The sequence below is a fragment of the Phoenix dactylifera genome, chromosome 17, assembly GCF_051530095.1.
Source record: "Phoenix dactylifera cultivar Ajwa chromosome 17, Ajwa_hap1_PhDact_Kaust_v1.1, whole genome shotgun sequence".
Lineage (NCBI taxonomy): Eukaryota > Viridiplantae > Streptophyta > Magnoliopsida > Arecales > Arecaceae > Phoenix > Phoenix dactylifera.
In genome coordinates this window covers 13,471,644-13,486,307 of record NC_143206.1, presented here as the reverse complement: position 1 = coordinate 13,486,307, position 14,664 = coordinate 13,471,644, and the positions used below count along the sequence as shown (strand labels likewise).

General features: G+C 37.0%; 1 protein-coding gene across 2 annotated transcripts; it reads right to left on the bottom strand.

Annotated features, from left to right (window-relative positions):
* Positions 1-383: 383 nt before the first annotated feature.
* LOC103711242 (protein DEHYDRATION-INDUCED 19 homolog 2) lies at positions 384-13,074 on the bottom strand. Of its 2 annotated transcripts, XR_604741.6 has the most exons (6): positions 12,745-13,071; positions 12,502-12,647; positions 9,870-9,947; positions 9,429-9,697; positions 2,802-2,970; positions 384-668 (listed from the first exon to the last, which is right to left on the bottom strand). XR_604741.6 is itself a non-coding variant. In XM_008797315.5 (5 exons), the coding sequence occupies exons 1-5, from the start codon at positions 12,818-12,820 to the stop codon at positions 2,868-2,870; spliced, it is 672 nt and encodes a 223-aa protein (XP_008795537.1). In that variant the 5' UTR covers positions 12,821-13,074; the 3' UTR covers positions 2,648-2,867. The 2 variants fall into 2 exon arrangements, 1 of the variants encoding a protein (XP_008795537.1); XM_008797315.5 differs by lacking the exon at positions 384-668 and having other exon boundaries at positions 2,648-2,970; positions 12,745-13,074.
* Between the last annotated feature and the right edge of the window lie 1,590 nt (positions 13,075-14,664).

Here is a 14,664-nt window from a genome sequence, read left to right as displayed (position 1 = left end):
CCCAGAAATCATATTCCTAAGAAGAAAAAAGCCCACCACACACCTCTCCCAGGTTCTCAGCTGACCCTTGATATTGATAGCATTTCAATCTGCTCTTCCAACAAGTGCAAGTTCTTACTTCAGCCTTGCAAAATTTGCATGCCAACAAACCAAGCCATCAAGAAAGCCCAAGCCACCGATCTCAACCCAGGAATCCAAGACAAGATTACAGGAGTACCTCCTCAACCTCTCACTCTAACTAAGAAGATGGCAATTTTACCTGAACATGGCTCCTATATTCATTAGTGCACAAATAATTAGAACCCTCTATCAAGCTCGAGAGATCTGTCACACCCCAAATCTGGAGAATGATATGGCTGTGCTACTGAGAGGTATATCCATAATAATTCGAAGCCAAACGTTTCATTTAGTTTTCAATTCTATCTCAAATATAATAGAATAAACAAAAATCTAATTTCATCATCTATTAAATAAAACCAATATTGGTTCGAAGCATCTAAATCCAAATATAAATGTCAAACCCATAATTCATACTTTTCAGAAAATCACTAATAACAATTTCATAATCAACTGAAGAACTAAACTTCTACTCTGCTATATAGATCACCAAGTTTGCTAATGCAAACTCCAAGCCTGGACCATCCTTCGTTCCTATCGGCCCTATTTATCTGAAGAGAAAAAAAAATAGAGGTATATGAGCGACACAGCTCAGTAAGCAAACCTTTCACTACCTTACTGGATCAAGCATAAGTTTTTTCATATCAATGCATCATTTAAGAAAAATAATAGATATTCCAAAATAAGCATTTTACAATACAATATATTAAGAATAAATTATAAAGCAAATCATATATGATCTAATCATCCATCTTTTATAAACAGAGTACCAAGTTCATTATTGCAAATAAATCCGTAATTCGTTCTTCATGATATTTAATCCTATTATGGATCAAAAACATTGCTCACAGATATTCGTACCATGATCACTAATCCGTGACAGCCTGACAGGATTATCTTCGTAATCAATAAGATATCATAGTTTTTATTCATCACCAACTTTAACCCATTGGCAGAAGGCCATTTTTATTGGATGCTAGCTCTAAGGTATTGATTGGCTTCCATTTTTAGGGACATTCATAGCAATCTAAGTCTTTAAAACACTTATATCTATTTCTTAAAATATACATATAAATAGAAGAAAAAAAGACATGATCAGATTCATATTTCATAATAAACTTATATTCATCAAAATATTTATGAAACTATTTCTCATAATAAGCATGATTTTCATAACACATATAATGATCCATAATTTTAAAAAAAGCATGATATTTCTACAAGTAAATTTTATGTACAGAAAACATGATTATTTGAAAAATAATAAGGAGCGTAAAATCTACTTATCTCTTTTGTCTTAGATTGTCAAACTTCACTAAGCAATTCAGTTAACCCTATAAAAATATTAAAATCAAAATAAATTTTTGTTTGACAGTTTTAATCGAATTAAAATAATAAGAAATAGAAAAGATTGGCCGGATGATAGCATCGACGATTTCGGGTGAGTCAGACCTGAGCAATTCGATCAATAAATCATAAGGCGTGTACTCGATCAGAGCTAAGGTCGTTTAACATAGTTCATCATCAGTGAGTTCCATAGATATTTGACAAGGTCGGGTGATCAGTCCATTAGGCAACCCAAGCACTAGGACAATTTAGAGCTTCTTTTCAGATCAACTCTGGTTCATAGATCAGGTCGACATGACCCGATTCTGGGTTCCTTGAGTCTTCTAGAGAGAGAAAGTAGAGAGAAGAGAAAAAGAGAAAACAAGAAAAAGGAAAGAATCATTCTTTCCGTCTATTCTTTCTTTCCCCTTGTCGGCAATAGGTGGTAGCCGCAAAGGCCTGGCTGCCCACTCGACGGCGACCTTAGGTGGCCGCAAACCCCGGCCAAACTCAACATTCGACGGTGCCAAAACCCGTTGGAAGAAATAGGAATAAAGGTGCTCTGTTTCGGAGAAGACTCCGGCGATTGCCGACTCAAATCTATGCTAACAAGAGCCCAAAACACAAGGGAATGAGGAGAAGATGGAGAGCTCATACCTATCCAGCGAGGCTCTCCGATGACCTTTTCCGGTGAGAAATCGAGAAAGAAAGCCCAAGAAAAGGGCTCGAAATTGGCAACTATTCTTGACGATTCCGGTGAAGGAAACCTAACGAGGATGGGGATTAAATAGATAAAATCCCTGAATTCTAGATAAACTTAAATTGTCTTGGAAGTACCCGATTTCTACCAGAAGCGGAGGAGGAAGAACAGTCTTCTTCTCCCCTTCATCATGCCACAAGGGACGGTGAATTTGGGCGGCCTTCTTCAGGCCAGCCCACAAGCCCAAAAAAAACTGGGCTGGCCTGGGGTGCTACAAGATCAATGACAAGAAATTATGGCAACCATGTCCTTTATAGCAAAGAGGACAACTACTTAAACGCCACGTTTTCTTTAGCATCAGAAGGAATTTTGTCAGCAACCTACATTGCAATTCTGCAAGAAGAAGAGGAATTAGATATTACTCGGGTAGGCAGGTTGTCATAACAAACTCACAGGATACTCAAGTGGTGAAGTCTTCCATTTCAAGCACGCATGGCCCCCATATAGATATAGTCCCTTCATATCTTGATACTATCATTAAATATATAATACATTCCATTATCTTCTCTCTCTTAAAAGACTTTTAGATATACAACATTTAAATAAATGCCCCCAACGCTTAAAAAGAGAGCCATAATCAACAATTACAACAACGTACCAGCCTGCCGATGGTCTTCAGGTTTCCATAAGGATCCCTCCTGCCACATAGAGGTAGAGTACTCCCTCATAATGCGTCACCAAATATTGTGGAGAGCACAAGCTCCTGCACAAAATCACTCCTCCTGGCTCTCTCTTGCTGATCTTTCTCAGATAAAGATGATTCCACCCTGGTGGAACATCAAACAGTTAGTGAAATGAACAAAAACAGTGCTGAAATAATTACGAAACTACAACATATAGACTAACATAATGATACTTAAATGCAATAAATTATTGTAGACTAAGTGTTATAGGCAACGATGATAATCATATGGTTGCATAAACCAAAGCCATGGCAACAGATCCCAAGTAGAAATAGGCAGGCAAAGGTGCACAGGCCCGTGAAACTAAAAACGAATTAAATGTTGCCCCAGTATTTTCTCTAAATCTAAATATATTATGAATTCTGTTGCTGATGAAAAATAGGCCAATATGGCAAAACAAGAAGATCCAATTCTGAATGTTCTAGAAAAGTAGACCATTTTGAACGGTGAAGAAAGTGCCTGGCAGATCTCATTGGATTATCAGGAGAAAATTAGCAATCAAAAACTAAAGAAAAAAAAAGCATCCTCAGCTTTAGCGTAGCAAACCCTGTTCAAGAAGCATGCCCCCTCAGAACCACTTTATAACAATAATTCAGACACCAATAAGGCAAGATGAGATAGATTTCAGCAAAGAAGTTGTTTTACTGTAAATTATTCAGTTCAAAGAAAAACAAATTATTTAAATTTTTAATAGACCAGATTAATAAGGGACTAGGATTTCTGGGAGGGGGAAAGCTAAGGTACCACGTTCCCAGAAATCCTAGTCCCTTATTTTTAAGCAGACTGACGTTGGAAACAAATTCATCTTCAGCTTAATCATCCCCTACTTTCTTATGGAAGATGCAGATTTTATTTTAAAAACAATGTGGCTAAGACAACCAAGAGATGATCCTAGTCACTCTCCCCACAAGCATATTGACTAAACTATGCATGTTTGAATGGGTGAAATCAAAATTTATCTAAAAGAAACTCCAAACCCCAAAACAAGAATAATCATCAATTCCTATTTAACTAAATTTATGCAGAGTCCTCTGCCATCAGGAGGTCACGAAGCTGAACATCTAAAGCTGTCAAATAATGCATGATTGTTAAAATTCTGCATCCGATGGCATACTTCTCTTGTAGTCCATATATACTGGCTCATTGACATGTAATCTTCTCCACCAAATATGTGCATTTTTAAGTACTACTTGCTATCTCCAATCATATATTCCTAGGTTTCCATTCTTTAACTTGTCTCCACAGATCTGAAACAGGCTGCTGGTATTTCTTACTGTAGGACTGACCTCCAACAAAAAATACCAAGAAAGGGCACTGTAGTGGCAGCTCTTTCACCATGCTTTTAGATTGTCATGTGGCCAAAGGAGCATTTCTACAGTATATCATACAAAAGTTGTCCAAAATGCTACAAAACGATAGCAAATTGCAAGAGAGAGAAAGCAACACCAGGATTCAAGATATAACTTGTAGATATACCACGAATCCATCAGCTGAATAAAGTTATAATATATATCAAAATACAGTAATGTATCTGATTTACCCTTGTTCCTTTCAAAACTCTTATGAACACTGTTAATAAAAGTGCAGCACGTCATAAAAAATGAGATTGTGATCCTGTTAAGGAAAATAAAGATCAGATAATATCTGTCTGGATCCATTTTCACATCTGAATCTATCCACATACAAATACAAATTTCAAATCTGACTAATATCCATATCAGTATCTGCATCTATCAAAGAAAAACAGACACGAAAAACTGATCTCTGAGTATTCAATTCCATTTGCAATCTTTTTTTGTTGGATAATTGTTTGCAACCTTGTTTAGTTCCTGGTATAGTTCTCATAATCTCCAGAAGGAAAGAAGTCACAACATCAACATGTCTATAATTTATTTATTTTTCTATATAGCTACAACTATGATTTAGTGTATTGCATCATTAACAGTCAGTTTTTTAAGAGTGTAGCTTAGAAGAATTATTAGGATCCACTAAAAGAGTACTGTGTTTGAGTGGGTGCAGTTACATCTTTTTTGTTTTTTGCAAGATCACTTTTATTTTAGAAAATAATAAAAGTTAGGAAGCTTATACACTTTAGTTAATAAAGCATAAAGTGAAATATTATTCTACCCTAAGTTTAATGATTCAATTATATTAACATTTACATCCATACTGTCAATATCAGATTCATATTCGTATCCATTAAAACAAATGTGGATGCAAATTTCAACATCTGATTAATAGTCATATTGTATTCATATTCGCCAAACAAAAATGGATACAAATATTAACTTACTGATATCCAATCTATTTTCAGCCCCAGATTTGGCAGATTTAAATGTCAACCAGCTATTCAACCATACCCCATTTGCAATATGCAGATAATCCTGTAAGTAAAGATCTTTAACTACATATGAAGATTCAAGATCTTATTGACATGCCTTGAGTGTTTGAGGGCAAACTGCCGGTTGACTCATCAAAATCTGAAGGGATAAAAAATCTTATGTTTAAACGTATGCCATTGTAAGAGGGAGCAGAGGATCCCTTGGAGGATTTACCCAGTTAGAGAAGACATTTAACTTTGCTTCGACAGTTTGACTATAAGGTGGAGCATGCGTACAGAGAAGCCAACAAAGTGGCTGGTCGACTAACAAATTTTGGCAGAAGTCGCCCATGGATTCAAAATGAACAACTGCGAATTATACTGAGCTAACTTGACTTTTGCATTTTTGATATCTCTGGTGTTTACTCACAGAGATGTAAAACTGTTTAACTGTGGCTGGAAAAGGGAAAAAAAAAAAGAAACACCACGACATTTAATGCAAGGGAGAATAACCTGTTAAAAAGTATCACGGTCTTTCATCCTGCTTTGGTAAACTTAAAAAAAAATAATCAGAAATAGAAGCATTCATCAGGTTAGCTGGCAGGAGGTTTTACTAAAAAGGGACAAAAAATAGAAATTAAGAATCATAGAAGATGACAAAGCATTTCAGGAAAGTAGTTGTAAATATTAGCCATCATGACCAAAGGACAAAGGACAAAGAAGAGGAAAAAGTAAGAATGGTAAAACTAATACAAGCAAAAAGGAAATGGAATGGGTGTCAACTTTGTAATGGGCGAGTAGTAATAATGGTCCAGAGATAGATGACATAATAGGGAAAATAAGGATGTGGGATAGGTCTCAACTTTACAATTGGTCTCCTTGGGGCAAATTTCACCATTCAACTAGCAAGATTTTGATGAGAGCAAAACAAGCATCTCCAACAAGGTCAAGGAAAGTAGTCTTAAATCTATGCTTCCCTATCTCTTGCTTGTCTTTCAGGTGGGAAAATCCATCATAAAAAGCTCCGAAGCCAAAGTGATTGGAAACTACCCTGGATTATTTGCAATCCTTTTTTAGGAAAACGCTATCAGCTATCCTTAAGGACTATTTTTTCATATCTTTTATACTTTGATATCTTCAAGTTGCGCGAAAGCTTCAAGTCCATGCAATCCCCTATTCCCCTTGCAATCACCTCTAACTTCATCCATGTAAAGTGGTACCATATAAAGAAATATTGTCCATGGAAGTGCTTATTTGAGTCATATACTCTCCTTAAAATAGTTTCCTATTCATTTCTCTTGTACTTTGGCCTCTAAAAGTTGCTTGATGCTCTGCTTCCTTCAGTATTGCCCCTTAGTGTCTTTTACTTGATTTACATAATAACAAACTTAAGAAGCAAAATGCTCTCCAGCAAAATCATAAGTACACATTAAGCTATGAATGCATGAAACCAAATAGAAACCATAATTAACACAAAAACCACCTGACCGGATAGAAAGAGGAAAATTCCTAGTTTAGAGACTCCAGTGAGAAACCAACTACGGATAGAAGTTCATCCAACCTAGATTTCGCCGTCGTGAAACCCGTAAACAATGAGCTTTACCCCAACTCTAAGGATTTGGTTTTATGAGTCCTACCGCAAGTCCTACTGCAGTTGTTCCTGTTAACGACTATATCCTCAACCACCCAACAACTCCAATCCTTTCTTCAACAATGATTCCACCCGGTTAACTTAGGTCCTCCCCTCCCACTTTAAATGTTGGAGATAGCTGATCACTTCTTACCAAGGACTTATTGTATCTTTTCATTGAATGCCCATAAAATTTCGTTCAATTCTCACATCTTCAACATGAATTCACCTCAACAATAACTTCACCTTCAACATGAATTCTGATAACAAGTTGCCCTTTGTCACATTAACAATCCTCCGCTACAATTCAACAGATGTCAAAATTATCTATTATGACATTTTTCGCTAACTTCCATCAATGTAAACCTCATATGTATATGTGTCCTTTTTCACCATTACATATTCATATCTTTATAAATTATATTATATAAAAGTAAATACATGGACTCCTGAATACACAAATCCACTATCATAATCCTCCTTATTTCGTAGGATCACTAACTGGAAGGTCTTCCTCTTATGCAGGTAACTGAAACATCTCGAATAGTAAATCATGCCTCCTCAGTTTGTGGAATTAGAAAGAAGGTGCTTGAGAAACACTAAGCAGAATTTCTGCAGCTGATTCAAATAAAAAGTTGATTCCAACTTTCACATATGGCTCTGTACTGGTATCTGGCCAGTACGTACATAGAGTACAGAACAGGGTACCAGTTGGTATCTGAAAGGATAAAAAAAGGGTGTGAAAACACCTTTAAGCTTGGTACTAGAAGCATGTAGGTTTGGGCCTTGTACGGGCTGGTTCAGGTTAGTTTGGACTGGCACCTAAGAAACCGTCCTGAGGGTGCCACATTCTGGTTCTAGGCTAGTACAGCCAGGTGCACTTGAGATTTTACAATTGCTGGAGGCATTTAATGTCAACTGGAACTAGGACTTAGTATCTCGAAGTGCTTATTTTTCTTTCAATCATCGATAAAATCTCATTTCAGTAAAAGCTTGGAAATGACATGAATTGTTAGTTGAGATTGATGAATGGCATTTAAAGTAAGCTACTAAGTCTATAAAGACCCAAAACATGTCCAAAAGGCTGATATAGTATAAATTTCACAAATCAACTTTAGTGCAATACACAGATAGGCAAATTAATAACTATTCCTCACCTTACACATGTATAACATCAGTATAGATGCCAATGAGAAAACTTTAGACTACAAGTTGTAGAAAATAACTAAAACAACCAGTAGAACTCTTGGGACAGCTAATAACAACTAACAGTACTCCTGATACAATAAAACAACCACAAGACTATTAACATGATTAAATAAAAATAAGAAGTCTATACTAGTCGTCATGGACCCATGACAAATCTAGAGAAAAGAAAAGGCAAAAGTTAAAATATGTGCCACATGCTCAACATAAGACTACAAGATTCTAAATACGTAATTCTCAATGCTGAGGCACAAAGTAAGAGACAAGACAATAACTATCAGCGTAAGTGCACCCACAATCCACATTTAATATCAACTAGCAATAGATTCATAATCAAAGTGATAAGTAAAAAATTATGGACCACCTTATCTTAAGCCCCTAGAACTCCAAGACTAACCACTACATCTACTGTCAGAAAATTCCTCAATCATGTTCATACTCGAGCGACGGCAGTTGACTGGAGCACAGGTCTTATAATGATAGAGTTAAATTCTGGTTGACAGTTTGAGCCCTTGCTACCCCAAAGCTTCAATGATATCCCCTCAGAAAAGTCATAAATCATGCTCTCAATAGTGCAAGCTTTAGTAGTGATAGTGATAGCCCACATCACAAGCTTCCAAAGTTGCTATCCCAAGAATTTGATTCCACTGCCCATGAGTTATTGTGCATTACCTTACTTGGCAGTTTGATTATCATGCAACCATTTGCTACTCACATTTAAGTTGAATGAGAAGTGATAAAATGGTATTAGACATAGTTAAGAGGTTAAATGATGCATTTGAATGTTTAGGTCATTAATGCATGGTAAAGCAAAATAATGCACCTTTATTGAATATAGATTGTAATCTAAGCCAAAGAATAGCATGAGCAATTACAATTTTCCCTTATGTAATATGAAAAATTGCATGACACTCACATCATAGAAATAGAGAAAAACATAAAGGATAACTTGAGGTCATCTTGAATCTTAACACAAACTAAAATACCAGAAGATATAATACCGTTTTACATAGGTTTATATGCATTTCTTGACTTCATACTGCACCTAACTGAAATTATGAAATCAATAGTTCTGGTGATTAAGATTCATTCTTGTCCTCCTAGATCTAAATTTTTATAATAGTAAGCAACATCATGCACCATGTGCTTACCTAGAATGCAAAGTTTCTTCAGTCCAAAGTGAGCAGCACTTATCACATCTCCAGGATGCTAATTTAAGTTTTTAAAACTTCTTAAAAGAACATCTTAAAAAAGAGAAACTCTCTGAATCATTGATGAAGTTGCAAGAATCAATAATATCTTCCATTTCTCAATCATCATGCCGACCCCAGATTTTTAATAGGGAAGATGGGAACATTTAAATTAACATGGCCTAACGCATCATACCTCTCTGCAACTTTTTCATCTGAACTCTTGTTAATCATGTTTTCTTCATCCAAAGACTCAGGTTGAACCTCTCTTGATGACTCAGCCACAGGTAAAGTGTAGATCAGTGATGACAGAAAGGGATCAGGTGCTGCAGAGGAAGGAGCAGCCACGTAGGACGATCCTCCAAGAAGAGATTGTAGATTGCCTTCCCTTAGGTCCCTTCTCAACAGAGATAGCATCGAATGGGAGCCAGATGAACCTCTGCGGAATCTCCTCCTACGTTGCATGTAAGTTTCTCTTAAGGAATTCAATTCAATCATTATATTTATTTAAACACGAATCATAACCACTTTGTAGAATATACAAAGAAATACTAAACTGTTCTGAGAATTCAACTTCTTAAGCAGAATAATATTAGCTTAAAACAGATGACCGTCATTCATAAAGGCAAAAGGATATCCTGAAGAAACTTCCATGCTGTGTCGTTATGTGCCCAACCAAGTCCAAACCAACCCTAGCTGCACATACAGGACATACCTGCAAAAGATAATCCATCCCAACTAGAAGATTAATAGTGATTTTTCAACATATAGCTTACATGATATGAATCATAAGAATTGTGATATTGTATGCTAGGTACTGATAGCCTTTCATATGCATTCAAGAAAGCCTTAGAGAACTTCTGCACACCAAAAACACCACTACTTTTGTGCTGATATACTTTTGTAAAAAAAGATCAAACTAAAGCTGAAAACATCTACTGTGTATTTCACATGCACAGTACAATATGCCATCTTCTCGTACTTAAATATTTAGTTCTATACTTCTATATATGAAAAAAAGAATGAAGAAATCCATCTTACGCCATCTGGATGTAGTTATAAATGCAACATAATCATGTGCTTCACTTTGATACAAGTAATGATAGATATCTACCATTCAAGGATTTTCTGTGGGGGCACTTCCCCCCTAGAAATTCTGAAGTGTACTGGATATATATCTACAGAATCACATCTGATCCAGCTCTTCGCATGGCCATCTGATCTGAACAATTTCCAAACATGATCTTTGAGTACTGATAATTTCCATAGATATCACAACCTACACTTTTAGGATCCCTTTGTAAGACCACTTTAGCAACAAGGTAACCCCTTTAGGAATAAATTTATAACATGCCTATAGCATAAATTGGGTTTTTTTTTTTTGGGGGGGGGGGGGGGGGGGGAGGGGGGGGGCAAGATCTATGGTACAACATTTTTGGAGTTGTCACTTGAGAACTTCGCTATAGTTATTCTTTAGTTCTTCCTCTTATTCATCTAAAATAAAGTAGGGCCTACTGAATCCATGAAATATCAAACTTCTGATAGCCCTATCGGTGCAAATCCAAAAGAACTTATAAACCATGTTATAGAGGTATCAGGCTGCATTATTCTTTTACACCTTCCTACTATTTTTGTGGAAGAGGCAGGAAGAACCCATAAGCATTTCTTCTACAAATGGAATTACAGAGTTCGAAAAGAAGAAAAGTAAATTAAAATTGCAGTACCAGGCTAAAGCAGCATGGCGTATGAAAGAAAATGAATTTAAAGGAGAAAGGACTAAAATCATATTTTCCTTTTTTCCCCTTTCCTCATACTCTTTTGGTTTATTTTTGCCTTATTGTTAACCTCTTAGTGAATTTCATCCAGATTCTTCTGCTTGCTCATGTTTGTGACGAAGAAGAAGATTCACTCATCTGCTTGTATTCATTCAAGCATGCTTGTCTTCTTGTGAATTCATTCTCAAAATAATCACTTTTTTAGATATCAGTATGATCTATTTCTCAATTTATGTTTCAGATTCTTTTTCTTTTTATTTCCTTTTTCAAATAAAAATGTTTCGTCTAATTGAAAACTGATGCCAATAAGGCTGTTGGTGCATGTATATCCAAGAGTGACCATCTGTGGTGCTCATATAATAAGATCCCCCTGAATGGCATCATATGCCCCAAAGGAGCTCTGTGCAGTGGACCTAAATTGCACCCTTTTTTTATTTACTTATCATTGTTTCTTATGCTTATTACTTTTAACTGCTTAAGTTGACTTTCAAAAGTAAATAAAATTATTTAATTAGCTCCTGAGAATTTTTAAATTAGAAAACTTGCATAAATGACTGCACCCCCTTTTGAACAGAATTCCTGAATATGCCACTAGGTTGATATTTGTAATCATCAAGATCTTGTGGCACAGTGAAAACACTTACACTCTCAGAACTCCTTAGAAGCAAAGTGTATCTTCTTCAGCAGTTAAATGACTAAGCCCACTTAGAATGCCTAATGGAGGCAAAACGGATGAACGAGCAGTTGAGTACATCGCTTTGATATAATTGACCAATGACATGGGAAATGTACAAGCAAGGGAGCAAAAACTTATTACAGATCCATCCCCATACAATGGCACTCAATATTGTCCAAAAGCCAATGTCTTGGTATACACATTTCAAACATTCCCAGGAACTTCAATTCTAATTCTAAAATAACATACTGAGTAGGATTGATGGTATCTACTTGTTAACACCCACTTCAGATAAAATATATAGGTATTTAAAAATGGGAAAGAGAGGGTTCTTGAATAAAAATGACAGTTTTGCAGTGACCATTTAAAGAACGAGGAAATTAAATGTGTGCACATCTAATACAAAACTCGAACAACAGGAAGGTAAAGATACACACTAAAAGGCTCCAATTGTCAGATTAAACTCTAGCAGAATTCCCGTAGGCAGGTAAACATCAATAGCAGATGCAGCTATAAAAATCATGCATTCCCCCAGCTAATAAATTTCACTAAACAGAAAGTGAAGAAAACACCTAAAGTGTTCGAACTTTAACCAAGTAAGATAATGAAAGACCTTTGAGAAAAGTTATATCTACCATTAGAAAATAGAAACACTTAAAAACCTAAAAAATTTCTTAAGAAATAGCCATTCCAATCCTTACAAAAAAATAAAAAAATATCCAACAATTATAGGGAAAAAAACAAAGTTCATCCTTTTCAAGATCGGATAATTGAAGACCACTTAATACAGATTCAAAGGACTGGATAGGAAGTAATACCCCATTTTTGGCCTCCACGGGGTGCTCATCATCGATGTGGCAGCAAAGCCCGACGATATCGAAATCCTCGGAGCAAAACGGGCAGGGGAACTCCGCGCGGTAGTCAACATCACCGCCATCAATCTCCTCGAACCCAAGGTACAGATCTGGTAACCAAAATGCCTCATCAAAACCCACCCTAAAAGACCCAGCAAAAACAAGAATCAGAGCCCACAAAATGGAATTAGGATCTCGAGGCCTCACCGTATCGCGATTGGAGGGCGGACTGGTGGCGCTTCGAGGCGGCGGACGAAAAGCGGTTCCACGAATCGGCCTCCATCGATTCCTCTTTTTCCCTGCCGAAACTTGGATGCGATGATGCAATTCCTCCCAAATTCCCAGAGCCAAGACCCCCGCCAGTGACTGACAACCCTAGAAATAGTTTTTAGAAAGAATAATTTATGGAAACTGTGCGTAAATGGAGAGACGGAGTGCCGATAACTCCTTCTGCGAAGGCCTCCTACCGACCGCCCCCGGCTGATTCGCACTCTTGGGGACTACAAAACGGACACGACCTTCGGTCCGAATAATGGAAATGACCTTGTCTCGAGATAAACCTCGTATATGCATTTAAGAGAAGTGGGGCCCACTTGAACAACGCATCGTTGGATCTTTTTTGTGCTGTTTGCTGTATTAGCGGGACATTTGATCTCATCGAGTGATGCTTTTTTTTGTTTTTAGTCAAGGAAATCACCCGGACCGCAAGTTCCTCTTACAATAGTCGAGGACCACAGCACGTGGAGTGCTGGCGCGGTTGATGAGACGATCAGCCTCGGCACTTGAGCCACCGCCTAAAATTTGTTGAGGATCAGCTGTATGGTCCCAGACAACAACCATCCTTCCCGACTGACGTGTGACTTGTCAGGCCCCAAGATAGCCACCATCTCCGCATCACATTTGCGTGAGAAATGAGGTTCTCTTTTACGGGGATCGACAATTTATTCCAACCCATCGATTCCATCTATTAATAATCTGCTTCAAGTAGATTTGATTTTGATTTAAATAAATTTAGGTCATAGATAGTTCAATCCATTTAAATTTATTTATTAAATAAATTCAATTTAAATTTAGATATTCAATTTATTTAATTTATTTTAACTTGTTTAATAATTAAATTGCATCGTAATCAGATTTATTTAATTTGTTTAAAACTTATTTAACATATTTCTGACCTATTTGATTTGATTCGCTTAATCTATTTAACTTATTTAAATTTATTTAATTTATTAAAAATTTATTTACTCCATACATCCAACTTGAGCGGTTTAATAAGTGAGTATGTGGGTCGAGCCGGAGTATATGTTTAATAAACAGATCAGAGTTAAATCTAAAATTTTGATTTGTTTAATAAATAATTGAGATCGATTTGGTAAATTTTTGATTTGACCTACATTTTATTCAATCCATATCTAACTCGGCTCAAATTAATTGCCACCCTTAGCTCATTGTCCTATGCTGGTGGGAGGCTTAGCTGTTACATTTGTACCAATCTAACCATTGCTTCCTCAGATGGCTCCCTGGCATAAGATTGGAACGTGCACTCTTCTGATTGGGTGTTTCAGGCTTTTAGACACGTTAGCCGGGTTGATTTTCTCGCACGTGCCTGAGACAAGGGGCGGCAAAAGTGCGCGGCCGAGAAGGCCGCCACGCAAAGCAAATGAACCGCAGGGTACATTTTAGGCGTCCAGAGTCCCTGCCAGACGCGTAGTTGTCGGATGGTGGTTCGCCCATTAGAGTTTCTCGTGGTATCCATTTGGTTATCATGTCAGACCCTGCTAAAAGCCGTGCGGCCAGGGGGGAGTGGAGTTGTTAGGACAACACCTTTCACTATTTTATCTCGAGGAAAGGTAATTATGCCCAAACGTCACGTCCCAACGCCCAAAGAAGTCATTAGATTTCATGGCACTCGCCGTTTTCTATGCCTGCGTGCTGCCAACTGCGCCCATGCAAAGTTGATTAGGGTGCACAAAAGCGTTCTTGACTAAAACCAATCTTCCATATATCATGCCTACGTCGCCGATTTCTAGCACGAAGGGCACAAAAGAGGTTCAAGTGTAGATGTAGTTATCAGCGAAAGCGATCAAGGTTAGAAAGTTGGGCAACAACACTGTTAATATAGCCTAT

What these genes read in the sequence shown, in the direction of transcription:
- LOC103711242 (XM_008797315.5), bottom strand. Translation starts at nt 12,820, where the DNA reads ATGGAGGCCGATTCGTGGAACCGCTTTTCGTCCGCCGCCTCGAAGCGC. An exon ending in CGCCCTCCAATCGCGATACG is followed by an intron (nt 12,648 to 12,744) that starts GTGAGGCCTCGA and finishes TTTGGTTACCAG; the next exon opens with ATCTGTACCTTGGGTTCGAG. An exon ending in CCGTGGAGGCCAAAAATGGG is followed by an intron (nt 9,948 to 12,501) that starts GTATTACTTCCT and finishes TATCTTTTGCAG; the next exon opens with GTATGTCCTGTATGTGCAGC.